Source organism: Apis florea, unplaced genomic scaffold (assembly GCF_048593485.1).
Source record: "Apis florea isolate Af1SG1 unplaced genomic scaffold, ASM4859348v1 contig_3802_pilon, whole genome shotgun sequence".
NCBI lineage: Eukaryota > Metazoa > Arthropoda > Insecta > Hymenoptera > Apidae > Apis > Apis florea.
Window position 1 is genome coordinate 1,878,760 of NW_028256863.1, and position 27,899 is coordinate 1,906,658.

Sequence of the window (27,899 nt, forward strand, 5' to 3'; positions counted from 1 at the left end):
TTTTTGAATAATAATTTAAATATTTAATATTTTATTTATATTTTAGAATATTAAAATATAATAAAAACATCGAATTTTATATACATATTTATATATACTGTATGCATATATGCATATATATACATATATATATGCATTATGTATGCATATATATTATGTAAAAATTATATATATATGTAACCCCTGTTATATATATGTAAAAATAAATGTTTTATATTTTTAATTATTAAAGATAAAAATATTATTTGAAACTAAGAAAAATTATTTATTGTTAAATAAAAAATAATATATATAATAATATATAATATATAATATAATATAAATAATAATATAAATAATATATATAATACATATATAATACATATATATAATACATATAAATAAATATAATACATATATATAATAATATATAAATAAAAATGAATAATAAGGACAATTCAGGAAAATTAATAAGATCTTTAGACTCCACTACATTAAATTGTGTTAAAAAATATTATAATCTAAGTGTGAATTATGAATTTATTAATTGAAAAATAATTTGAATTTAACGCACTAGTTTATATATTATCGAATAGATTGGTTAAAAGTTTACTATGGCATAATGTAAAAATTTTTAAAAATTAACAATTTTGCACACAAATAATTTTTTAATTCTGAACTTACTAAATTCTAACAAAATTTGCAAAAACACAAAAAGAAATAATTATTATTAAACGAACTTTATATGATTATTATAATTTTGCTATAAAATATCTTTCTAGTATTTTTATTAGGAGAAGTTTGTTAAAATGTTACTAAAATATTAGTTTCATATATATTTGATATTTGTAATTGAAAAAATGCTATTTCGCTTCTATTAATTTTGTAAATTATAGATATTGAAATAATAGAATTAATAATATGTCATTAATATTTTAAAATATTATACACATGCACAAATACTCATATATATATATATACACACACACACATTAATATAATACTTTTTTTGAAATATCATTAAGAAAATATTTTTATTGTCAATTGTACAATGTCAAAATATTTAGAAAGAATACAGGATATATTAAAAAATGCAGATAGTAAGAAGATTACAGATAAAAGAGTATGTATTTATTGAAATATATGTATGTGATCAATTTTTTATTTAATATATTATACGTTATATAATTTTGCTTCTTTAAATCAATTAATTTTATTTTGACATTTTAAAAAAAATTTCTCTATAACTATATTTCTATATTTCTATATTAATAAAAATAATATTAATTAATATTTATAAATATTATACATTAATAAAAACTAATATATTAGAGTTATTTAATAATTTATTTTTTCATAAAAGATATTTTATTTTATTTACATCATTTATTTGAAATATTATAAATATAAATAATAATTTTTATTTTAGAAATGTGTTTTAGATTTATTAGATATATATGAAAATGAAGAAGCAATAGTAGAAATTTGTAAAAATACAGAAAAAAAAACACAAAATATTATAAATTGGTCTTATATATTACATATAGTTCATAAAATATTATTAAATGTAAGTATATTTTTATTCTTAATATAATTAAAATAAAATTTATTAAAATTAATATTAAAAGTGTCAAAAAAATATAATTATTATATTTTTTATTAAAGGAAACAGATAGACTTGCTTGTAAAGATATTTATAATAAAACAGCAATTATTGAACGACAAAATACATGTAAACTTGTACAAAAAACATTTCAATATGCAAATTGTCGTAAAATACCACTTTTAAAATGTAATGATATAATGCCCTTGATTTTACAAGTTTTAGGCACAGATATATATAAGTATTATTATGATACTTACATAAATGTATTAATTTCTTATATTCTTCCATTTAGAATATATCAAATAAATATGCTTCCTAAATATTGGGAAGAATTATTAAAAATATGTATAAATCTATATAATCATATGTCTTCTTTTAAAAGTAAAAGAACTGTTTTAGATGCTTTACAAATGATTATTGAATATGGTTGTTTGCATACAAATTTAATTTTAAATATAAAAGAACTATTATCATTTTTAGGTATGTGAAATAATATTTTGAAACAAATTCTTTAATTAAAACTCATTTTAAAATATTCTATATTTCTATAGTAAAAATAAAAACTTATTTATATTTATAAATTGTTTATTATTGCAGTGAAATATATATGTAAATATATCTTCTTTTGATTTCAGAAAATATTTTCCCTGATGTAAAAATAGATCAAGAAATTTTAGCTGAATCTAGTTATAAACTTACAAGTACAATATGTCAACAAATTGCAATAGAATATAGAATTACATTGTGTAATTTTAGTGAAAATATTTTATCAAGTATAATCAGCTTAAAAGGTTCTGTTGAAAAATACAAACTTTTATTACTTTTTATACAAATTCATCATCCTAAAGGAGCATGTAAAACTGATGATGGTGCCTATGCTTATAGTTGGGAAAAATGGTATGCAGCACTTAAAAGTATGTATCTAATGATTTTAAAAGATTTTAAAGCAGATGTACTTTCAAAAAGTTTTCTTCGTCTTGCAACTGAAGGTAACATTTATATTTTTTTTCAAATTACAAAATAAAAATATTTTATTAATTATTAATTATAAAAATATAATTTTTAGTTTTTAAACAAATATTAGAAAATCCAGATTTAATTATCGAAAAAAAATCATTTAATGAATATGATTATATACAACCAGTAAAACGTAGACGAATTGTTGCTAAAATAAATGGACCAATTGACATGCTTATTAATAATAGTCCAGAAGAAGCTTGGCCAATGATACAAGTTTTAACAATGCTATTTGAACAATATCCTACATGTTTAAAATCAGAAGATTTTCCAACATTCCTAAAAAATTTAGTAGATCTTTTTACATTATCTTGCAAAGAAGAAAATATTATGGACAATTTATATGAATTAGCTGCAGTTCTATTAATGAATGAACAAACATTTTCTGTAATAGATGTAGAAAATTTAAATATTTATTGGGATAAAATATGGGATATTTTATTAAGGTATGATATTTAATATTTAAACTTTTTTATGATAAATTCATTAGAAATTTTTATGAATATTTATATTTTAATATATAAACTTTTTTAGAATATTTATTTTATGTTTGTCAAATATTATTTTAGATCTTTAAATATAAATCAGAATGAAATATCAACTCATAAACTTATGCAACTCTTTATAATATATAATAAGATAACAAATCCAAATACACTTTTAAAACTATATTTTACAAATGTGATTAAATGGTCAATTATGAGTTTGCATACATTAACAATAATTTGTGAACATTTTGCTTTATCTACTGATATTACAATGTTTAATATAAATATGTACTCACCAACAACAAATTCAAATTGTATTAGGTCATGTCTTATAAAATGGATATTAAATATTCCCTGGCATAAAATGGCAATACAAATAAAAATTGATGAACTATGTTTATTACTCATTAATCTTACATTAAAAATAAAATCTGAAAAACAAATAAAATTCAAAGAATATAATATTAATAAATCATGTGATTGTTTAAAAAATGAACAAAATACTGAATTGTTTTATGAACATATTGAACAATGTTATTTATTATTAACATATAAAAAAAATTTATTTACTGAGGAAAAAAGAAAAGATACTAAACAAAAACCAAAAAGAAATGAACATGTATTATACATACAAGATATTGTAAGTTACTTAATGAATAGTTTATATGTTATTATCAATGAAAATGAAAGTGATGATCTTCATGTAATTATAATAAAAATTACAATTATAGCAAAAGTTATATCAATAATGAGACAATTAAATATGATATCTAAAAATATTGAAGAATTATCTTTGATGCAAGCAATGAAAAATTATTTAAATATTGTTTATGGTTTATTAGAAAATATAGATCCATCAAGAAGTAAATATATTTATCTTTATAATGTAACAAAAGCACTTAATACATTATATGAAACATCATATGATATTGATGTGGCAAAAATAATTGTTACATCTGCAACATTAGATATGTTAAAAAATATATTTAATTTAATGAATATTGAAGATCATGAACTTATTGATTATAAAACAAATAATGATTATTATAATGATTATGAGTCTTTACAAAATAAACGTAAATATCTAGATAGAGATATCATACAAAAAAGACAATGTAATTTTTGTAATGAAGGTACAATTAGAATACAAGCAACAAAAGCTTTAACTTTATTTTGCTGTATAAATACAGGACAAGAAAAATGTGAAATTCAAATAAAACTTATGAACAATTTACTTAATATTAATATGTATGATCTTTCACAGACAGTTGATTTTATAATGGCTATAACAGTTTTAAAATCTTCAGAAAAATATGGTAAAGAAGAATTATGGAAAAATCACAATGAACTACCATTGAAAAATTTATTGAAATTATATAACGAATGTTATAAAGATGAAATGGTTATCCGTTATATATTTGATATTCTACCATATTTTTTTAATTATGCCTTAAGTCACAATTACAAAATAGATAATTTAATGGATATTATTATGCATTTTAATAAACTTCAATCTGAAAAAAAATATGGTTTTATTGTTCATAAAGAATTTATTAAATGTCTCACAGAAATTATTTATATTAATCCTTCACATTTTTATTATGTTACACATAATGCTTCAAATCAAATGCCAATAATTGAAGGAATTTTAATATCTCTTAATAGTTCTTCATTTCTTGTACGAGTACAAATAATTAAATGTATACAAAATATATATTCGATAAGAACTATACCTTTCAAATGGAAAGAAATGTTATTTAAACAAATAGAAGAATTAATAGATAAGTTAATTATTAACAATGAATCAGATGATAAAGTGAAAGCAGATAAAAAAGAAATTATAATAAGAAGTACATTATTAATGCTTGGTGCTATAATATCTACCAGTGGAACATTTCAATGTCATGCTTTATTAACAATGTTACGCTTTAGTATTGACAAAAAAGTAGATAATCAAATGATTTCAAAACCCATAAATATTATGGCAAATCAAATCAATTATTCAAACATTATTGAAGACAATTTAAGTTATTTAATGACATATTGGTTTAATTCAAAATATTCATCACAATTATTTCCTTGGAATTTAATACAATGTAAATCAGAAGAAGAATTTTATAAAACATATAGTGATACATTAACATTTATTAAATTTCAAAATTTAGAACTTTCTAGTACTATTTCTTTTTGCAGTTCCATTAAATTATCATTTGAACAAATTAGTGAGAACATTTTTCCACAAATTTTATCATGGTTATTGTATTGTATTAATGGAAATAATGAAAATATTTCAAAACAATTAGCATGCAGAATATTTCATAAATTAGTGTCAAATCAAGATGAATTTGTTAAAATAAAAAAATTTTCTAATTTATTTAAAGATAAATTTGAAGAAGTATTAATATTTCTTATTGAAAGATTACATGATGAAGATTATCTTGAAGAAATATTAGAAGAGAGAATATCATTTCCTGTATCAGATCCACCTCATTTTAAAAAAGATATAATAATTGATTGCTTAAAGTATATGGAAGAAAACTTTTTCACAGAAAAAATGTCTATACAATATGTTTTAGTTTGTAATTGTCCAAATGTATTGCAAAAGATATTATTACATTTAACTCATAATATTTATAAAAAAAAATTTGAGGAATATAAGATAAAAGCTTTTCATCAGTATATTTTTTTTTGTACATTACTTATTAAAGAACTGAAAGAAGATTATTTTAATACATTATCTATGTATGTTATAAAAGATATTGGTTATACTTTACTTCATATAATTAAAATATATGATGATATTCTTCGTAAAATGGCATGTAAATATTTTTATAAATTTATAAAACATGTTTTAAATGTAAGATGTGAACAAATCAAAGAAATTTTGAACTTCACTGTTATAACTTTAATTCCTATAATACAAATGGAAAACGTACCTATAAGTTTAGAAATATTACAGTTCTTAATAATTGATCAAAAAGAAATATTATATGACGCAATAGAGAAATTAAATTTATTTCCAAAAGATCCCATCTTTTTAGATATACGAAATATACATTATAATTTGAAATATAAAGCAAAAAAAATTTGTAGTTTGGAAGAAGAAGTACAACATTTTTTGAATACAATATCTGATAAATGTATACATTATAGTGTAGAAGATGTTGCTCATTTACACTTACAATTATCTACAAGAAAAGAAGAATTACGAGAATTATATGATAAACTTGAAATATTTCATGGATTTTTTGGTGATTGTACCTCAAGCATATTGTATCAATTGGTGTATAAACTTATAAAATTAACAGCATCTTCTGATATAAATGTTTCACTCGAAGCCGTAAAATGTTTAGGTGACTTAGGCCCAATTGATTTGACATCAATGATATATTTTGAAAAAAATCATGTTAGAGAATCTTCTGATTTAATAGAAATATTATCATATAAAATAGTAATAACAATGATACAATTCTTATTTCAAAATAATATTGAAATTCGGAAGAAAAGTGCTAATGTTCTTTATGTTGTATTTTCATCTTCTTGGGGACAAAAACTGTTGAACATAAAATACATGGAATATCTAAAGACTATTTTGGATGAATCACAAGTACAATTACCCAGTAATTATATTCAGCCATTTATAAGTAATAAAAATTCAAAAATTAGTAGTATTGAAATAAATTATACAAAAATGAATAATATTATAAATCAAAATAATACTATTTGGACAGTCCAATCTGATGGTTCATATTCCAATTGGATTATAGCATTAACATGTAATGTTTTAGAATGTTTTATAGGATTTTATTCTGAAAATTTAATCCCCATTTGTACTTTAAGTACTGATTTTTGTGAAATAATTTTACCAAGAATTATATTTTTAATAATTCATACAGATGAACAATTTATAACTACATTATGTTTATGTATTAATAAATTCTTTGAATATCATTTTAATTTTACAATAGAAACAAATAATACCAAATTTATAAATTGTGATCATTGTATTGTACGTTGTATGTTAAATATTGTGAATTATATTAGAATGCAAATTTCAAACAATATTTTAAAATTAAATTATATATATATTGCAAAAGCTGCTAAATATTGTTCAGCATTTTTTACTGCAATATTATATGCAGAAATGTCTTGTGAAACTATTTTAAATGATTATAGTAAATTTAATATTGTTTCAAAAATTGATTTTGTTTATGAATTGTCACCTGAACAAGGAAGAGTAATACAAAATATACTTAGAGAATCTTATGCAAAAATAGGTGATTTTGATGCCATTAATGGTACTGGTTCTTCACATTTATTAGATTATTCTACTCGTATTGAACATTATATTCATACAAATGAGTGGAATAAAGTAATGCTTGCACAAGATGTTGAACTTTCTTTTGGAAATATGGCAGTAATCAAAGGTGAATAATAAAATTATATGTTGATTTGAACTTATAATATACATCGATATTAATGTTATAATTATTATAATAATTTTAATAAAACAATATTAATATATTGTCATAAAATATTACGTTTTATTTTTAATTTTTTATTCTAAAATATTAAGTAGAATTAAATTATATTAATTATAAAATTTTAATGAATTAAACAAATTTATATTTATATTTATATTATAATTTATATTTCAGAAATGGTAAATGGATTACAACAATCAGGTCTTCAATATTTACTTAGTAATTTTATATCTATTATGTTGAAGAATGGTGCAAAAATAGATGAAGAGATTCAATACGAATGTGCTTGGCGACTTAGTAATTGGAATATTTGTGAAACAAATCAAATTTTATATACACAGAATAACTGTAATTTAAAATTAGAAGTATCTGAACATGATTATAATTTTTACCATTATCAAGCATTAAAATATTTTCATGAAGGTAATAAAATAGGTATACAAGATGCAATTCAAAATGCTCGCATAAGCATTATAAAAGCACTTAAAAGCATTAGTCTAGGTAAGAATTATTAAAATTTTTAATTTTTTTATATTTATTTAAAAATTGATTATTTTTAGAAAGTAATAAAACTATATATGAAAAATTAATGCAATTACAATTAATTAATGAGATTGAGGAATTAAGTTTTGCTAAACAAGATGAATATGAACAAATATTGCATAAATGGCAACAGCAAGATGTTGCAAATTTTAGTGATTTTCAATATATTGAACCCATTTTAACTCAAAGAACTATAATGTTTCAAATAAATAATATTTTAATTGATAATATAAATATTAAAAATGCACTTTTTAATACATATTTACAAATATCAAAAATAGCAGCAGATAAAGAAGACTTGCAAATTGCTACTCGTGCACTAGGTATATATAATAAAAAGTGTTATAATATTAAATTAATTATAAATTATAATAATTCATTTTTATTTTGCTACTTTATATTACATTTTTTTTATATATTATATATATATTATAAATTTTTTTATGAAAGCTATTTTGACAAAACAAAAAGATATACCACAAAAAATTCAAGATCAATTACTTTATCAAGAATCTCTATTAGCACGACTTAGAAAGGATATATATGTTGGAAGATTTCTTTTACGTAATTTAATGTATAAGAAAGATTTGGATATAAATTTGCAAGCACAAATATTAAGAGTTTATGGAGATTGGATGGCTGAAACAAAATCAGAAAATCCTCAAGTACATACTTTACATTTAGACTAAATTATAAGAGAAAATTAAATTATGAAAAAAACTGAAATTATCTAATATTTTACAATTTATACTTATCTTTCAGACTGTGATAAAGGATTATTATTTGAAATCTATAGATATAAACACATCAATTATAAGAACTACACAAAATATTAACACTATTAAAGATTTACATGATACACAAGTAGCATTAGCTCGTTTTGCTGATAATCAATTTGAGCAAATTAGTATATATATGAAATCTCCTCAATTTGAAAATTTAAAAGAATGTGTTGTATACTCTTATAAAGGAATTAATGAACATTCAATTACTGAAGATAAAGATATTAGAAGTGCAATGATTTTAAATCAAAGACAAAATACAAATGATGTGGCAGAACTGGAACATATACAGAAAGAAAGAGATAATTATTTAATTTTAGCATTAAAGTTAGTTTCATATTTTAATATATTAAAAAAATATATATTTTATTTATTATATTTATTAATATTTAAATTTAATTATATTAATTATATTAAATCTTTTAATTATATTAAAATTGATATAATTTTATCTAATATTAATTATTATTATTTATTATATTATAAAGAATAAAAATTATGTTTTCATTCTTAGGTATTACTTAATCACATTACAACAAAGTGAAAATTATAATTTATTGATATTTAGAATAATAGCACTTTGGTTAGATAATATACATCAAAAAGAAATTAATAATTTATTGCAAGAAAATTTAAATAAAATACCATCTTTCAAATTTATTCCACTTGTGCCACAATTAGCAGCACATATGAATGATGATTTTAATGAATTTTCTGAAAAAATATATTTTATTATAAAACGTTGTGCTTTAGAACATCCTCATCATACATTACCAGTATTATTAGCATTAAAAAATTTATATGGTGATTATGATTATACTACATTTAAAAAAGGTAAAACTTTAGAACCAAGAGTTCTTGGAGCTCGAAGATTATTAAAAGAATTAACAAAATCAAATTTAATTCTACAAGAAATGGAAAAATTATCACATGCTTTAGTTATGTTAGCCAATCTTCCAACTACTTCAAATAAATGTAAGTATATTGCACTTTAATGAAAATATTTTATTTATTATATATATAATTATACATATCATTATGTATAAAAAGATATATTGACAACAGTTTTAAATCATTTATAATATATTTTTTATTTGTAGCAGGTTGTATAATAAAAATACCAAGAAATCAAGAAATTTTAAAAATTAAAAATTTTGAAAATATATTTGTACCAACATTAACAATTAACGTAAAACCATATAAAAATTATAGTAATATTATTGGTATTACTAAATACATAGAAACATATGAAACTGTTGGAGGTGTGAACACTCCAAAAAAATTAACTTGTATTGGTACAGATGGTATACGAAGACATCAATTAATAAAAGTATGTAATCTATAAATATTCTAATATCAAATTAATACTTAATTCTATTAAAAATTAATAATATATACATTTAATATATATATTTATAAATAATATATGCATTTATTTCGTACAATAATTATACGAATATAATATATAATAATTATAATAGTAATAATTATATGAATAGAATATTAATAAAATATTAATAAAATATTAGACTTCAATATATTTAAATTTAAATTATTTAAATATATATTTATTTAGGGAAGAGATGATTTACGACAAGATGCTGTAATGCAACAAGTTTTTAACGTAATGAATACTTTATTAAAGTCTTATAAAGATACCAAACGTAGGAAGTTAACAATTAGAACTTATAAGGTAATATCAATACATTGTTTGTATTTTTTAAACATTTTCTTTAATTTATTATAGAATTCAATTTATTATATTGAATATATTAAATATTTATTTTATATATTTATTTATGCATATTTAGGTTGTGCCATTAACACAAAGGTCAGGAATACTTGAATGGTGTGATAATACAACACCTATAATAACTGTATTAATAGGTTCAAATAATATATCAGGACTGCATAAGAAATATTACCCTAATGATTATACAGCAAATTTTTGTAAAGAAAAATTAGCTGTAAGATTATATTTGAATAATATTTTATTTTAAAATTGATAATATTTAACTTATTGTTATTTTGGTTATTTGTACATATCTTATAATAAATACATACATTTATATTTAATAAATGTATTTATTATAAGATATTTTATTTTAAACATACATATAATATGTCTTATTTAGGCTGTAGGAAAATCATCAACTGAAGTAAAATTGAAAGTATTTATGGATTGCTGTACTCATATGCATCCAGTAATGCATCACTTTTTTGTTGAAAAATATCCATCACCTGAAACATGGTTTGAACGCAGATTAGCATATATCCGCAGGTAATAATTTATTATTAATAAATTGAATGATATATGTATGACAATATATAAATATTATATTTATACTTTATTATATTATTACATTTTATCTATTCATGTATTTTTATAGCATAGCAACAACATCTATGGCTGGATATATTTTAGGATTAGGAGACAGACATTTAAATAATATCTTAATTGATCAAGCAACTGCTGAAGTAATTCATATTGATTTTGGTAAATAGAATTATATAATTTTTATAATACAATTCCATAAATATGATGGAATTTTTATATTATATATTATTAAATTCACTAGGTATAGCATTTGAACAGGGAAAAGTATTACCAATTCCTGAAACTATTCCATTTCGACTTACACAAAATATTGAAATAGGAATGGGTGTATCTGGTGTAGAAGGTACAATGAGACATTGTTGTGAGAAAACATTAACAGTATTACGTGATCAAAGACAAATAATTATAACATTACTTCAAGTTCTCTTATATGATCCATTATTTAAATGGAGTATAACACCTGCAAAAGCACATGATATACAAAGTGGAACTTCATCGAGATTAATTGAAAATAATCAATGTAAATATAATTTTTACTTTTACATTTTTTTTTTTTTCAGTACTATACCACATGCCGGGGACTGAATACAAACCAATATATGTTGAATAATGTATGTTGAATATTATACTTTTTGTGATATAATTTTGATATAATATTTTATTAATAACATATCTATATTCATATATTATATCTCATATTCAACATATTTTCTATGACATATATTACTTAAATTTGTTCATGTTCGGTCAATAGTATATAGAACGCTATTCGTGGCTTGATTAGACTAGGCGTTTTATAAATAGCTAATGTTTTTTCTTTAATAAATCTAACAAAGCTATAATGAAAGTTTTTGTAAAGAAAAGTTACTTGAAATTATCTTAGAAATCTTCATATATTAACAAATGTTTCAATATTTTTGAGATACTTTGTATATATATTAATAGTTTAATATTATATTAATATAATATAATTAATATTAATATAAATTTAAAATATTAATAATTATAATATATTAATATTAAGAAAAAAATATGTTATTAATAGATTCTATAGCAACTAATAAGTCAGCAGAAAAAGCTCTTCTCAGAATAGAACAAAAGCTACAGGGTACCGAAGAAGGATTAATGTCAAGTGTATCTGGTCAAGTTGAAAGACTTATACAACAAGCTCACGATCCTATAAATCTTTGTCGTTTATATTATGGATGGCAACCATATTTATAATATTTTAATATTTCATAATATTTATAAGAAATGAATATTTTACTTAAATTTATTATTTAAATTACTTATTATTTTGTCAAAAGTAAAATTTATAAGAATTCAATAATATTTATAAAGAATTATGAATATTGTTTTTTAAATTTTTATTTATTTATAAATTGTAAATTATTGATATAAGTTTCATCATTTATAATAAAAAAATTTTGTAAAAAAAATGTAAATATTTAAATTTATGTAAAATATATCTACAAAGAACTGAAATTTTCAGTTTTATTTGTTAATTTTAGCATATATAGCATATAATATATATTAGCATATATAATTATATAATTATAATCATAATATAACTTTATAGATATTTATATTAAATGCCGCTGTTAAAATATATTAAAAATAGGATAAATAATAAGAAATAATAAGAATATATTTTATAATAAATAATAAGAATTATATTTTAGATTATAATTTATTTTTATTATCATTTTACATAAAATATTTAAGATTTGTAAAAATTTAATTAAAAAAATAAGTAGATGACAAAACGTTATGAATATTGAAAGTGCCTTTTGATGGTACATCAGTTAAATGTTTGTGTATTTTTTCTATGTCATTATTTTTATATTTTAGTTTTCTGAAATTATATCATATTTAGATTAAATATTATTTATAATGTAACTATATATTAATATAAAAATATTAATATAAATATATAATCTACATATTTTTTATTTTTGTGAATATTAAATTGATAGATTGATAAATACTTACTCATAAATTGGTAAATATCGTTTTATGAAAAATTTACTTAAATCTTCAAGGATAGGATTAGAATGAAGAGCTACAAACTGTTCTCTACATATCTATAAATAATATAATAATTATTCATATATAAGAATACAGAAAAATTTAAGTTACTTTCATCTTTTATTTATATACTTAAAGTTACACTTTACTTACTTTGTTCATAGCATCTACAGTGCAAGGATGAGTCCAAAAGCAATCATGTACTGAGACAAAAGTAATATTTTCTGAATTGCAATGTAAACTAGTAAGCATCATATGAGTAGAATCCAAAGAATGTATAAAATTTGGTGCGAATGCATTCCGCTGTTTTATTGTATCAGATTTCCTATATATATAAAAAAAATCATTTCTAAAAATATTATTTCTAAATGTTAAAATATTAAATAATGAAATCAATTTGAAGCACATAATATTTATTAAAACAAATATTTAAAAAAATTATATATTTTTACTAACCCATTTCCTTTAATATATATATTTGATGTTGATTGCTTGATATAAGGTTGTATAATAGGAAGACCTAATGGAGTAATCCATTCCACATTTTCACAATAAATAGAAGAAATAATTCGAGCACATTCTGTAAACCAATCTTGAATTTGTTTTGCACTTTTGAACATTTTTCTTAAACTGTAAAATGTACATTCCGTCAAATAAATACTAGCAGGCCAAATATATTCTTGCGGAAAATTTGGTGTATCTACATAAAATATTAATATTATAGTACTTATTAATATAAAAATATTTAATAAATATATCTATTATGTCTATATTAGAGAGGGGAGGGGGAGGGAGGGAGGGAGGGAGAGAGGAAGGAGGAGAGAGAGAGAGAGAGAGAGAGAGAGAGAATATAATTAAATGTATACCTCGTAACTGTCTTGCTATTTGATGTTTTGCACCATATTTTGTTACACCATATACTGTTGTCATTACTGTTTGTTTTATTATTTTTCTTTTTATAAATCCTTCTAATAATTGCGCAATCTTAACATTATTTTTTGCATCAATTTGTCTTTGATTTTCTATCTAAAATATAAATAAATATTTTTTCTTTGAAAATATTTATATTTTTACATAATATCTTAAATATCTAAAAACTTAAATCAATATAATATCTTAAATATCTAAAAACTTACAATTGATAAAACTTCAGAATATACATCTTTTGGAACATCAAATGGATATAAATTAACACTTTTTGCCCCAATTTGATCTTTACCAAGAGCTGCATAATGTTGCAGTCCATTACAACTTCCATCTTGATGTACTGGAAACGAAGTTATATATTCTTCTATATTTGGTGATTTTAATGCATTTGCTATTTCTATACATCCAGCTAAAGTTTGCCATGGTTCTTCTGATTGTTTCCACCACATTTTACCCTTCACAATACAAATATTAATTCTAATTAAAATTATTTTATACATTCTAATTAAAAGAAATCATATGTATATTAATTTACTCTTAAAAATTATCACTGAAAGAAGTTATATGAAAATAATATTCATTTTGAATTTTCATCTATAAAAACTTTTAATATATAAACAAATAATTATGAATATTTTACACAATTTTATTTTATCTTTTAATAAATTAAAAAAATATTTTTTTAAATAATAACTTACTGTTAAAGGTTTAGTAGCACTATCTATTATATTATCCATATTTTGATTTGCATATTCAAGACGTTCTTCAAGAGAACTTCCCTTTTTAAAATTAGTTAAATTAATAACATGTAATTTTAACCAATTTATTCCATTTGGTCCTAGAGGTTTTCCCTTTGCAAATAAAAGCAAAGAACGACCCAAATCAGATGATAAATGATTTAAATAAGGAGGAATTGGATAAACTCTTCCTCTAAAATCCAAGTTATATGGTAGCCAAAATATTTTGTTTCTAAACTTTAAAATAAGAATAAGTTATTATATACACATAGATACATACACAACAAATAGAAAAATATATAAAAATATTAAAATAAAATAAATTAACTATAATTAAGAACAGTTAAAAATATAGAATATAGAATTAAAAAATTTAATAAAATTCTTAATATAATTATTTCATATCTAATATAATGATAATCTAATTATTAATAATAATTATAGTATAATAAAAATAAATTATTATATTAAAATAATGAAAACATACATGATTAGCGATAGATAGCTTATAAAGAGTGTCACACCATAGAGAATACATATCACTCTTTTTTTGTCTATATTGAGCCATAATTATTGCTATTTTTTGTTTGTCTTCAATAGTAGCATTTTTATTTAAAGAACATGGTGGAGATAATACAGAAACTGATTGAGGAACATTTAATTCAGCAGAACCACCATCTTGAAAAATCTTATGAAAAATAGAATAAAAATATATAAATAAAAATTATTTATAATAATTTAATATTATAATATTTAATATTTAATATTTCTTATTGATAATAATTCATTAAATAATAATAATAGAAATTTACCTTAATCACTATATCGAGTATAGCAATATTAATTTTCCATGGAATAGAACTAATTTGATTCAATGAATCAAATATAGGAAATAATTGTTTAGATTTTGTAGTTTGAAATTGATAATCCTAAATAACAAGTATGAACATTATGCTTATGTATTATATATTATTAAAATAATGTTCAAAATATTATACATATAAATATAATAAACATTTTTTTCTTATATCAGATATTATACATATATATTTAAAAAATAAATTAAAATAGAAAACTTACAATGTTAGGAGATCTTACAAAGTCGGTTTTTGTTATAAGATATCCTCCTGAATGTATCGAAGTCCATGGAAGCGGTGGACTATAAGAAGGTAAAAGTTGTACATCAAAAGTTAATGTTTGTATATATGATTTTTTATATAATTTTGATAAAAAAGGATGAGGTTTAACCTGTAACATAAAAATAAATTATTGAAACAATATTCATGTAATATTTAATTTTATATATGAGAAAAATTCCTAAGTATTAATTTCTATACATCAAGAAAATGAAATCTGATATTCTCAAAAAGCACAATATCAGATGCTATAAAATTTCAAATATTTTAATATTTAATTTGCATATACAAACCTGTTCTGATAAATAATTTCCTTTGTTTCTAAATAATGTATAAAATGCAGGAATAGAATGTTTTATATCTTGTCCTTTCAACATTTCAGGTTGAAGCATTATATCATTCAAAATAATTTTATATAAAAATTTACCAACATTTATAATTACATCTATAGGCCATTCTAAACAAACAGTATTTAAAGATGCATTATATTTTGTTTCTTGTTCAAAATATTGCCATATAGTGCGATTATTCATATTATTTAAATATGCCTTATTTTCAGGATGTAAATACCATTCAAGATACCTTAAATAAGTACTAATTATTTTATCTAAAACTCCAGTTTTTTTTTTTGTTTCGATCTATAAGTTATAAAAATTTAATGTGCATTAAAATCGAAATAAAATACATAAATATTTTATTAATAAATATATTAAAATAATTTCATACCTCATATTTTTTATAAATATATTTTCCTAATGTTATATATAATAATTTAAGAGATGTACTATAAGTATCAGATCCTATGGCTAATTGTTTAATTTCTCGCAATATAGCATTTATATAATGTTCTTTATCCAAAACTTCTAAAAAGGGATATAAAACCATCAAATTATGTTGTTGACATTCCTTTTCTTTTAAACATTTTAAATTCCTTTCAAAAGCTGTAAATGCTACTTTTTTCCAATAATTTTCTATTTCCATAATTCTTTCCTTATAATATAAAGAAAAAAAAGAAATAATTGATATTATTACATCTTGAAGATAAAAATCATAATTAAATTTATAATTATAAAAATAATTATATTTGAAATATTAAATAATAAAATATTAATAATATAATATTACACAATAATATCTTACTATATTAGCATTTTTTTCATTTAATTTAATACTTGGTATCTGTATTTCAATTGCTAATTCATTTTGAAGTTGTATTTTTAAGAGATCTTTTAATTCTTCCTTAGTTAATAATTCTTTCACTGGACTTTCATAATTATTTGACATTGGAATTTGGTTTAGAAGTTTACAATTGTACATTGTATCTATATTTATAGAAGAAGGTTTAAAGTTTGGTATTAATATCCTAATTGCTTTTAATACATTTTCTTGTTGATCATTTTTAAAATATGATTTATTAATGATGTCATCGAAAGATATATTATAATTATTCATTTCATTATTTAATTTTTTTAATAGTACTAAAAATAAAAAAGATTATTAATATATAAATATTTTACAGATAGAAAATTTATTTTTAAAAATTAATATAAAAGAAGAATATATATTAGAATATGAATATATGAATATAAATTAGAGGAGAATTTATATAATTACCAATTTGATTACTTGTAGATCCTTTCCCCAAAACATCAAATATATATACATAAGTTTGTGGTGTTGGAGTTAAGGAATCTTCTTTTATCATATCATATAACTCTAAAACTTTTGTTACTTTTCTTCTAGAAGCATAAGCTTCCAAAAGCATATTATAAAGTTCAATGTTTTTATCACAATTTTGAATATATTTTTTCCTATATTTCATTAATGTATTATTTGCTCTATTTAACAAACCACAATTTAAATAAATTTGTATATGTACTATTAAATTTTCAACATAACTTCGTATTTCATATTTATTTGGGATCTTATGTAAATTTATTTTTTTTTGTACTGCATTTCTGAACAAAAATAATAATTAATGCAAAATTTAATAAGTAATAAAAAATATTCAATAAGCATATATTTAAATATATAAGAAATCAATGAAATATAAGAAAAAAATATATTTTATGAATTTTATTATATTTATATTTATTATAAAAAATTTTATATTATAATTTTAATATTATAAAAAATCAATTAATTAATTTTTGTCTAATATATTTTTATTATAATAATTTTAAAAATAGAATAATAATTAATCATAAATAGAATAATAATTAAAACATAATGAAATGATAAATATTTTCTTTTTTGTGACAGAATTAAATTTACATTGAAATATCTCATTTTTTTTCAATGAAATTATATATCATTTTGATATATATCTTGAATAAATCTATATATATTTATAAAAAATTATAAAATATGCAAAAATATTTAAAATTAAATACTATTAGTTATATTTATCTTTATGTCTTTTAAATTCTATTTCTTTCATATAAAATTCATATAAAAATTTGTAAAATCCATAAATTTATATAAACATTGATAGTCTAATTATAAAGAATACACAAAGAATAAAGTAAATTTAATAAATACTATTATATATCATTTTGATGAATAAAAAAGTAAATATTTATTATACTTACACATTTAAATTATCAATCTTCTTACTTTTTATTAATTTATTTTCTTTAACAAAATGAGTGATAAAATTATTTTTAGTTTCATTACAAACATTTGAATTTTTATTTTTCTTTTTATTATAAAAATTTTTGTAATTTTTCATTTCATTTTTATTATCAATAACTATATCTATATTTTTTTCCTATTAATCAATTAAAAAATAAATAAATTTAATAATATATTAATTATAGTAATATTATGATCAATATTTTACAAATTATTATTATAATTATGTTATTTACAAAAATAAATTATTTCTTTTATATCCTACTTTATTTTTAAAAATAATTTAATTTATTTTTTAATAATATTTAAAATTTTAAATATATTACATTACCATTTTTAAATAACTATCTCATATCTTAATATTTTAAATAAAACATGATCTAAAATAAAATAGTCAATAAAAAATAAATTAATATGATAACTTACAAAATTTAAATAAATTTCATTATCATAAAAATCATGATAATTTTCAGTAAATTTTAAATTAAGAGAATGATTAAATATAGAATTTTTATCATTGTATGAATCATCTATAGTAGTAGTGTTATCAACAAACATGGACAAATCACATGCTGTTAATTTTTGTATTTCAGTCCTTTTATTACTTGCCGTTTCATTTGTTACTACAATAGAATAATATTATATTAAAAAATAATTTTAAATTCATTTATTCAAAATTAATATTAAATTTTACCTGCTAATAGTTCAGCATATTTTTTTGTTCTTTCCTTAATTTCTTTCTTTTTTGGTAAATTATCTAATATATTTGCTGTTGTAGTATAAATACGAATTTGATGATGTTTTAAAACTATAAATAAAATGAATTTACATTATATTAATTACATTATATATATATTAATTAAATTTATTAATATAAATAATTTAGATATAAATATAAATATGAAACTAAATTTTATATTTTACATTATATTTTATTTTTGTATAAATAAATATAAATTTTATATTTATATCAGTTAAATAAATATTGTATTTAAATTAATTCATTTATTCAAACTAAATATTTAATATATATAAATTTTTAATAATTTTTTAATTTTGAAATATCCTGAAAATTGTTGGAATACATATATAAATATTTCAACAATTTTCAGAATATTTCAAAAATGACGTTATATTTTTATTATTATTTTATATAAATATTTATAAAGTTATAATTAAAATAAACGATTTTGCTATATATTTTTTTCTGAAAGCTTTATTAACTTCATTTTCAAATTTCAATATCTAAAATAATCATCTTAAGTAATTACTTTAAAATTCACTTTTTTTACAAAATAATAAAACATTTTGTGAAATATAAAAATATAAATAAATATAAATATAAATAATGTAAAAAATTACATATATTTATATACTTATGGATATATTTAAAAATATAAATAATAAAGATGGAAAAATAAATATTACTAAAAGGAAAAAAATAATAAACATATATCTAAATAAATAAATAATATTCTAATACTATAACTTAAACCATATATTGATAATAATAATTACTTTATAAAATTGAAATATTAAATTATATTAAGTTTTAAAATATTTCATAAATTTGTTAATATTATTATTAAACATACATTTTGATATTCTTCCGTGATAAAAATTACAGAAAGAACACAAATGTGTTGATCGTTGCACAATTATTTGTCTTGATACAAAATAAACACCATGTGAAGATATTCGTTTTGTAACTCGTGTTGCCAAAAGTTTATACATTTTCATATGATTACATAAAATTATTCACTTATATAATAATTAATCATTTTATAAATAATATTATAGAAAGTAATAGAAGCAAATTTATATGCAGAAACAATCATTATACATATAACCTATAAAATAACATAACCTATGAAAGAAAAGTCTCATAATCTCACTGTATAGTCAAATAAAATGATCATTTAATTAATAGATGGCAATGCCATTCTATTCTACAAAAGAATATCTATTCTATTTTAAATTTTTTATTTGGAATCTAAAATTTTATACTTATTTTTTGTTAAATTTAAATTATTAATATTTTTATATTATACATGTAGTAAAAGAGAAAGCGAAATAGAAAATCAATTCTTTAAACGAATTTTAAATTAAAAAAAAAAATAATAATAAAATAAAGGAAAACATTTTTTTTTAATATATAAAACTATTTTTATTATAATAAAACTAAATAATAATCGCACTTTAAGTTTAAGTTAATAATACTCATATAAGTGTAAATATATAAAATAATAATATAAGTACATGATATAATATATAATATAATATAACTATATAATATAATATAATTTAAATAATTTAAAATAAATTAGATAAATATATAATATATTTTAAATTATAATAAATAGATGATTAAAAAAAGTTTCAAGTTGTGATAAAAATAATTAGAAAACTTTTAAAAAAATTTGAATAAAAATTTTTAAAATATTTAACAATTTTATTTTATTTTAATGTTACATTTATATTATAAATTATATTACAGCATTATTATACAAATATAATATATATTTTTACAATGATACAATTTAAATAAACTAAAAATTAAAAAAATTTTTTTTAAAATATTAATATTCAATATTTTTCTTTTTTTTTAATTTTTTACGTTACATTAATTTTTACTTTGCCTAAGAAATTATTTAATAAATTTTAAATAAATATTCTAAAAAAATATAAATTATTATCTTTTAATAGCTTCTTTTTATTTAATTTTATTTAATTTTAATAAAAAATAAAAATTTCTTTAGTAATGTTGTTTACATAATGTTAAAATAAAATAATAAATTTATATAATTATTGTTATGTATAATTTATAAATTATAAATTTATAAAACTAAAACTAAATTAAATATTTTATATAAATATTTCAATTTTATATAATAAAGACATAAAATAATTACATTAAAATTTAATATTTAACATTGTGTTAAATATTGTATTTTATTCAGTACTAAAAATAACCGCTATGTGTCGCTAGAGAATAGCATATACCTTAAGTTTAGTTTTTTAAAAATCCAAATGTAGACTTACCTAATGATACCACAATCATTTCTTCGCTGATTGAATGAGAAAACAGTGCGTTCTTTATTCTTCAATTGTGACAAAGGATTTAAAACACAAATATTATTTGTGTAAGTAAAATTGATGTTATATTTTTAAAATTTAATGTATCGTATTTATCTTTATTGATAATATTTATTTTTTATTTTTTAATAGTATAAATTTTTTATTATATATTTAATTTTATTAATTATTTTATTATTTGTTTAATACAAATTATTTTTATAAAATATATTTATAAATATATTTATAATAAATTTTCTAAAAAATTTTTTTTAGAAATATTGTTTTTAAACATTGTTATTTTAATTAATTTATTTTAAAAGTTTAATTTTTTCTTAATGTTAATAATTATTTTAAATTACAAAAACATATTTTATTCTAAATAATTATTTTTATTTCTAAAATAAAATAATAAATATAATATATATATATATAAAAGATTATTTTAAGAGAATAATTAATTATTTTCATTTTAAATAATTGAATCTGTACTTTAAAATGGTGGTCATTATAGTAATTATTATGATAATAATATATCATTGATATTATAATATTAATATAATATAATATTATATAAAATAAATTACATTATAAAACACTTAATGTAAAATTGTAAGTGTTATTTTAAAAAGAATGAAATTTATAAAAAAAGATATGATAAATAAGATCAATTTTATTCATTTTTTTTATTAGAAAAAAATTCATATATATCGATATTTAATATTTAACAATGTACAAATAAAATCATATGATGTAAATAAATTCATATTACTAAACGCATTTTTGATATGATTATTTACATTGTTTTGAAATTTCAATAATATAAATTAATTTAACAAATAATAAAAAGGCACTTAAAATATTATAAAAAGTAAAATTATATATTTTATTGTTGCGTATAGAATTATTACAACAATACGAATATATTTTTAATTACTATACTGTCTCTTTCTCTCTCTCTCTCTCTTTCCCTTTCTTTTTCTGTTATGATAGATAAATTATTATGATAAAAGAACATTTCGATACATAGATTATATTATATTTATATATTCATATATTAAAAATATTTTAATATATATATATTTATTTATAAATTTATTAATAAAACCGAATTTTGTTGAATCAAGAATAAATAGTTTTAAATAGATCATATGGCATCATTAAATAGATTTGATATGCATCTGTAGATCTATAAATAACTAAAATAAATTTTCTTTATATTATCCATTAATAAAAATGTATTTTTATCTAAAAACTAATAATATGAAATTAAAATGTATTGTTATTTAGTTTTAATATTATATAATAAAGATATAAAATAAAAAAAAAAAGAATACAAATATTTTGAATTCCTTTTTTCTTTCTTCATACAATGTCATATGCACATGTGCTCACATATATACATACTTATTTAAATACATATAATTTAATTTATATAGTTAAATTATATATTAATTGAAATTATTTTTATTTATTATTATTCAAATGCAAGGATTTTAATCATTAACTATGAAAGCTTTAATTATTATGATAATTTATTAACAAAGATAGTTTACTTATCCATCAAAGAGTCATCAGTAATGACCTCTTAAGAGCTTATCTCAATAACAGCACATTCAATTAATTGATCAAAGGAAGTGTTTCACTCATTTTAAACATATAGTATCTAAGTAATTGTTTCAGTAATTTCAATATAGAAATGACATAGTTTTCATAAAATTATTTCCAAAATAAAAGAATAAAAAAGCCAAAATAAAAATAAATTTATTTAAAACAATAAAATAATTTACTATATAATAAATAATATAAAAAAGACATTTAATATTATAGAAATTAATTTTTGTTTGTTTCAGATAATTTTTTTTATATATTCAATAGTTCAAAATGAAGTATATATTAATATTATTTTTACTTTGTTTTGATTTTAACAATGCTAGAGAAATTACGTAAGTTTTTTCATTATAAGTAATCATTATAAGTAATTCATTAAAGTAATTCAAAATTATTATATAAAAATGAAAAATTAAATAATAATCATTTTGTTAAATTTGCATGTATTCTTCTATTTTTTTTTTTACTTTTTTGTCATTAATATATAAATAACATAATAATATATATATATATAATAATATATATTTTTTTTATATAATTTAGACATGAAGATATTAAAGATGCAATGTTAAGTTTAGTACATATGATGCGAGATAATACAGAAAAATTAGAAAGACATGAAGCACGAGAACGTCAATTAGGAGAACAATTAAAAAAAATAATTCCAATTTTGACAAAACGTATGTCAACTATAGATTCATTAAAACTACAATTAACTAAACTTGATGAAAAAGTTATGGGAATAGAACAATTAATCTCTCAGGTATTTAATTAATTAAATCAAAACTTTAAATAAATATAAAGAGAAACATATCAAATTTTAATAAAAAAAAACTTATGCTTGTTTTATAGAGAGATGAACGAGAAAGAATACAAATGCAAAAAACTGTTGATAGTCTAGAAGATTTAGAAAATCGTTTAGAAGGTTGGCTTACAGATATTGAAAATAAAGTATCAGAAATAAATAGTCGATCAGATACTACATTACCTTCATTTGACAATCTCTCTCGTATTATTTCAAAGTTAAATGATACAGAATTAATATTAATAAATAGAATTTCAAAAACAGAATCACTTTTAAAATCTGAAGCAATAAAATTAAAAGAGACTATGAATGTTCAATCAGGAACAACACAAGCATTATTGACAGAGGTAAATAACATATTTAAATATCAATTTAAGAAACTTATTAAAATTAGATAATTTTTAGATCCAAGATATCAACTCAAGATTAAATGATAAATCAGGAACAACACAAGTATTATTGACAGAGGTAAATAACACACTAAAATACTAAGAAATTCATTAATATTAAATACTTTTTAGATTCAAGATATTAATTCAAGGCTCAGTGGTCTTGAAGTTTCATTGGAAAAAGTTAAAGAGCAATCACAAAACATAAAAAAGAAATTACAAGATTCTCAATTTGATACTATTTCAAATATTGATAATTATACAAAAATACTACCTTCTATAAAGAAACTTTTAGATGATACTTCTGAACAAATTAAAGAATTGCCACAGTATGTATTATTTATATTTTTGTCAATAATGTATTATCATTAAAAAAAATTATTTAAATATTAAAAATTTTTATTTAAAATTAAAAATTATGAATATTGTGTTATTTAGGACTATTGAAATTCAAACTTTACATAATAAAACTCAAATACTTTTACAAGAAACAAAGCATACTTTAAAAGATATTGTTACTAAAGGAGTTGATGATATTGAAAATAAATTAATAGAAACTAAAAATGAAACTAAAGATACTATAGGAGTACTTAGGTATTTTTGTACAGTAATATATTTCTAAAATATATTTCAATTTAATTATTTTAGAAATGCAATTAATTTATGATATTCCTACAATATATGTAACTTTTTTTATTATTATTTTATTTATTCTATTTATTCTTTTTATGTGTTCATTAATTAAAAATTTTACATAAAATTTTAAATATCTTTACAATATATTAATTAATAATAATTTTTTAATATTTTCTTAATTTTAAATTTCTCTATATATTAATCATTGAGTTGAGAATAATCATAAAGATTTATATAGTAAAATAAAAAAATTATAGAATAAAATACATTAAATAACTAATAAAAACATATTTTGGGAATATTATAAATAAATTATTAATTAATTCTTTTTTCGATTATTAAAATTATTAAATTTTTACGAAAATTTAATAATAAAAAAATCTTATTGAGTATTTCCGAGATTTTAGAATGGATTTGGCAAATAATGCTGAACATGTAAATCAAGAATTAAATGATCTTGAAAAAGGACAATCTGTAATAGTATCAATGGCTGATCATGTCTTAGACACTAAAAAAAGAGTTGAATATGGTGTACATCAAATTCTTTTAGAAGTAGGAGATTTAGTAAAAGCACAAAGTACAAATATTAATAATACTCTGAATCAAAGATTTGATGGCATATCAAATGATATTATGGACAATCAAAATGGAGCTTTAGCAAATTTAACTACTAAAATGGAACAAGAAATGAATCAGGTAGTGATTATACTATATATTTTTCTAGAAAATTATTTTTAAACATCGTATTAAGTTTTTTTCATTTTCTTTTTTTATAAAAGGTGTGGCGACAAATAAATGTCATGTATCAACAGATGACAGAAAGTGCAAAAGCATTAGATAAATTGCATAAACAAAATGAAGAATATGTTAATGGTACAACTTCTACTATGGGTGGAATGGAAACTAAAGTAAAAATTAAAATTAAATGATAAATAAAATAAAATGCTTAATATATTGAATATTTATATATTATATATTATAATATTTATATATGTATTTTTATAGGTAAGTGAAATAACAAAACGTATGACTGAAGTTGACGAAAATTTAAATTATCTATTAGGAAGACTCTCATTGGTGACACAAGAATTTAATCAAATCAAAACAGGATTAGGTAATGCATTAGATAATATTAAAGCATCATTCAAAGAAGTTCAAGATAAAACAAATGATTTGAGACATCCAGGACCACATCCAATACCTGAAAATTATAAAGAATTTAATGAATCTGATGATAATAAACCAGATGGTAAGACTTTACCAAAAATCCTCAAACATATTTTTAATCCACAAATTAATTAACCTTTATATTTTTAAAATTTCTCAATAGAATTTTGAAAATCTATTTTAATTTCATAAATGTAATATAAAATATTTTTAAGATCGATTTAATGTATATAATTTATTTTACAATATTTTATACATTTTTTTATAATATTTATAAAATATTATATTTTTATATTTTGTAAAAATGTTAATTATTATTATATATATTTTGTTTATATAATTTACAAACTTTTTTTTTAATTTAATTTTTATTGAATCTTCTTTTGATTTAAAAATATTTTCTTTTGAAAATATAATATTATTTATTTAATAACAAATATTTGTTTTAGTTGTGAAAATAAAATAAAACAATATCACTTTTATATCAAGGATATTTTCATCATTAATGGCACATATGAAGTTATGTTCAAGACTCGTTTTCTATATCATTAATATATTAACATTCAATGGTAATAATATGTATCATCATCATATATTATATAAGTTTTTTTAAAATGCATTATTTTTATTTTTGTTTAATATTGATTAAATATTGAACATGTAGAATTTAAAAATATAAAAACAAATGATATTATCATTAAATATTACTTATAATTCGATAAATTTTTTTAAAATGTATTATTTTTATTTCTGTTTAATGATAATGAACATGTAGAATTTTAAAATATAAAAACATATAATCTTTAATGTTAAAGTTTACTTACATTTTGATTTACTTACATTATAATTTTTAAATATCATGATATGTATAACTCAAACTATTTTTAATATATATATTGGTCCAGAATTATATTTTATTTTTTTATAACATTTAATTAATTATATACATATATATTTTATATATTATATATTGTAATCATTTTTAATTTATATGTTTATACAAGGAAACTTTAATTAAGATTTATACAATATATATGTAGTAGAATCTTTAAAATGTAAAAAGTTTGGATTAATATATTTTTATACTAGTATTTTACAATAACCAATGTAATAAAAAATAAAAATATGTAAAAGAATAATTACATTGTAAATATATTATATTATTATAAAGAACAAATATTAATATATATTTTCATACAGATTGAATAGTAATTATGTGTTATTCATAAAAACTTTATAAAAATGTAACTTTATAATCATTATAATATTATATAAGTATATTATTTTTTATAGCTTTTCAAGTTTGTTTGTTAATAAAACGGATATATTTTTTTCATTTTATTAAATATAATATAGTATTATTATGATCCTTGAATTGATATTTGATATAATATAATATGACCTAAATATATTCTAAAAATTTAATTTAAAATAAAGTTGAAATATATGAATGTGAAATATTTTACCAATTATACAAAAATATAAAAAAATTATAATTTAATGCAATTTTCTAATTT

General features: G+C 18.5%; 3 protein-coding genes across 11 annotated transcripts; 2 read left to right on the plus strand and 1 right to left on the minus strand.

The window, feature by feature from the left end:
* The first annotated feature begins 957 nt into the window (after positions 1 to 957).
* Positions 958 to 12,926, plus strand: tefu (Serine/threonine-protein kinase tefu). 4 transcript variants are annotated; one of them, XM_086916621.1, is made up of 19 exons: positions 958 to 1,102; positions 1,409 to 1,546; positions 1,645 to 2,065; positions 2,221 to 2,574; positions 2,652 to 3,048; positions 3,172 to 7,517; positions 7,749 to 8,075; positions 8,135 to 8,440; positions 8,568 to 8,782; positions 8,880 to 9,226; positions 9,414 to 9,874; positions 10,000 to 10,229; positions 10,476 to 10,592; positions 10,711 to 10,866; positions 11,035 to 11,180; positions 11,290 to 11,396; positions 11,479 to 11,580; positions 11,798 to 11,848; positions 12,283 to 12,926. In XM_086916621.1, exons 1-18 carry the CDS (start codon positions 1,031 to 1,033, stop codon positions 11,845 to 11,847), a joined length of 8,292 nt encoding a protein of 2,763 aa, XP_086772747.1. In that variant the 5' UTR covers positions 958 to 1,030; the 3' UTR covers position 11,848; positions 12,283 to 12,926. The 4 variants fall into 4 exon arrangements, with proteins under 4 accessions (XP_086772747.1, XP_012340735.3, XP_086772746.1 ...); XM_012485281.3 differs by lacking the exon at positions 11,798 to 11,848 and having other exon boundaries at positions 11,479 to 11,757; XM_086916620.1 differs by lacking the exon at positions 11,798 to 11,848 and having other exon boundaries at positions 10,003 to 10,229; positions 11,479 to 11,757.
* On the minus strand, positions 12,914 to 20,947 carry mtRNApol (mitochondrial RNA polymerase). The gene is made up of 18 exons (XM_086916623.1): positions 20,295 to 20,947; positions 19,394 to 19,507; positions 19,126 to 19,322; positions 18,657 to 18,835; positions 17,680 to 18,023; positions 17,206 to 17,543; positions 16,792 to 17,055; positions 16,359 to 16,703; positions 16,010 to 16,177; positions 15,742 to 15,858; positions 15,417 to 15,617; positions 14,891 to 15,166; positions 14,402 to 14,647; positions 14,132 to 14,291; positions 13,722 to 13,965; positions 13,419 to 13,590; positions 13,230 to 13,321; positions 12,914 to 13,092 (listed from the first exon to the last, which is right to left on the minus strand). Exons 1-18 carry the CDS (start codon positions 20,437 to 20,439, stop codon positions 12,975 to 12,977), a joined length of 3,720 nt encoding a protein of 1,239 aa, XP_086772749.1. The 5' UTR covers positions 20,440 to 20,947; the 3' UTR covers positions 12,914 to 12,974.
* Positions 20,948 to 21,686: 739 nt separating this feature from the next.
* On the plus strand, positions 21,687 to 27,728 carry LOC100868757 (uncharacterized). Of its 6 annotated transcripts, none has more exons than XM_086916625.1 (11): positions 21,687 to 21,842; positions 23,628 to 23,720; positions 23,929 to 24,148; positions 24,238 to 24,537; positions 24,596 to 24,658; positions 24,712 to 24,908; positions 25,018 to 25,173; positions 25,623 to 25,911; positions 25,995 to 26,123; positions 26,221 to 26,464; positions 26,832 to 27,728. In XM_086916625.1, the coding sequence occupies exons 2-11, from the start codon at positions 23,659 to 23,661 to the stop codon at positions 26,846 to 26,848; spliced, it is 1,677 nt and encodes a 558-aa protein (XP_086772751.1). In that variant the 5' UTR covers positions 21,687 to 21,842; positions 23,628 to 23,658; the 3' UTR covers positions 26,849 to 27,728. The 6 variants fall into 6 exon arrangements, with proteins under 6 accessions (XP_086772751.1, XP_031771654.2, XP_086772754.1 ...); XM_086916626.1 differs by lacking the exon at positions 21,687 to 21,842 and adding an exon at positions 23,351 to 23,444; XM_031915794.2 differs by lacking the exon at positions 26,832 to 27,728 and having other exon boundaries at positions 26,221 to 26,517.
* Positions 27,729 to 27,899: the final 171 nt, after the last annotated feature.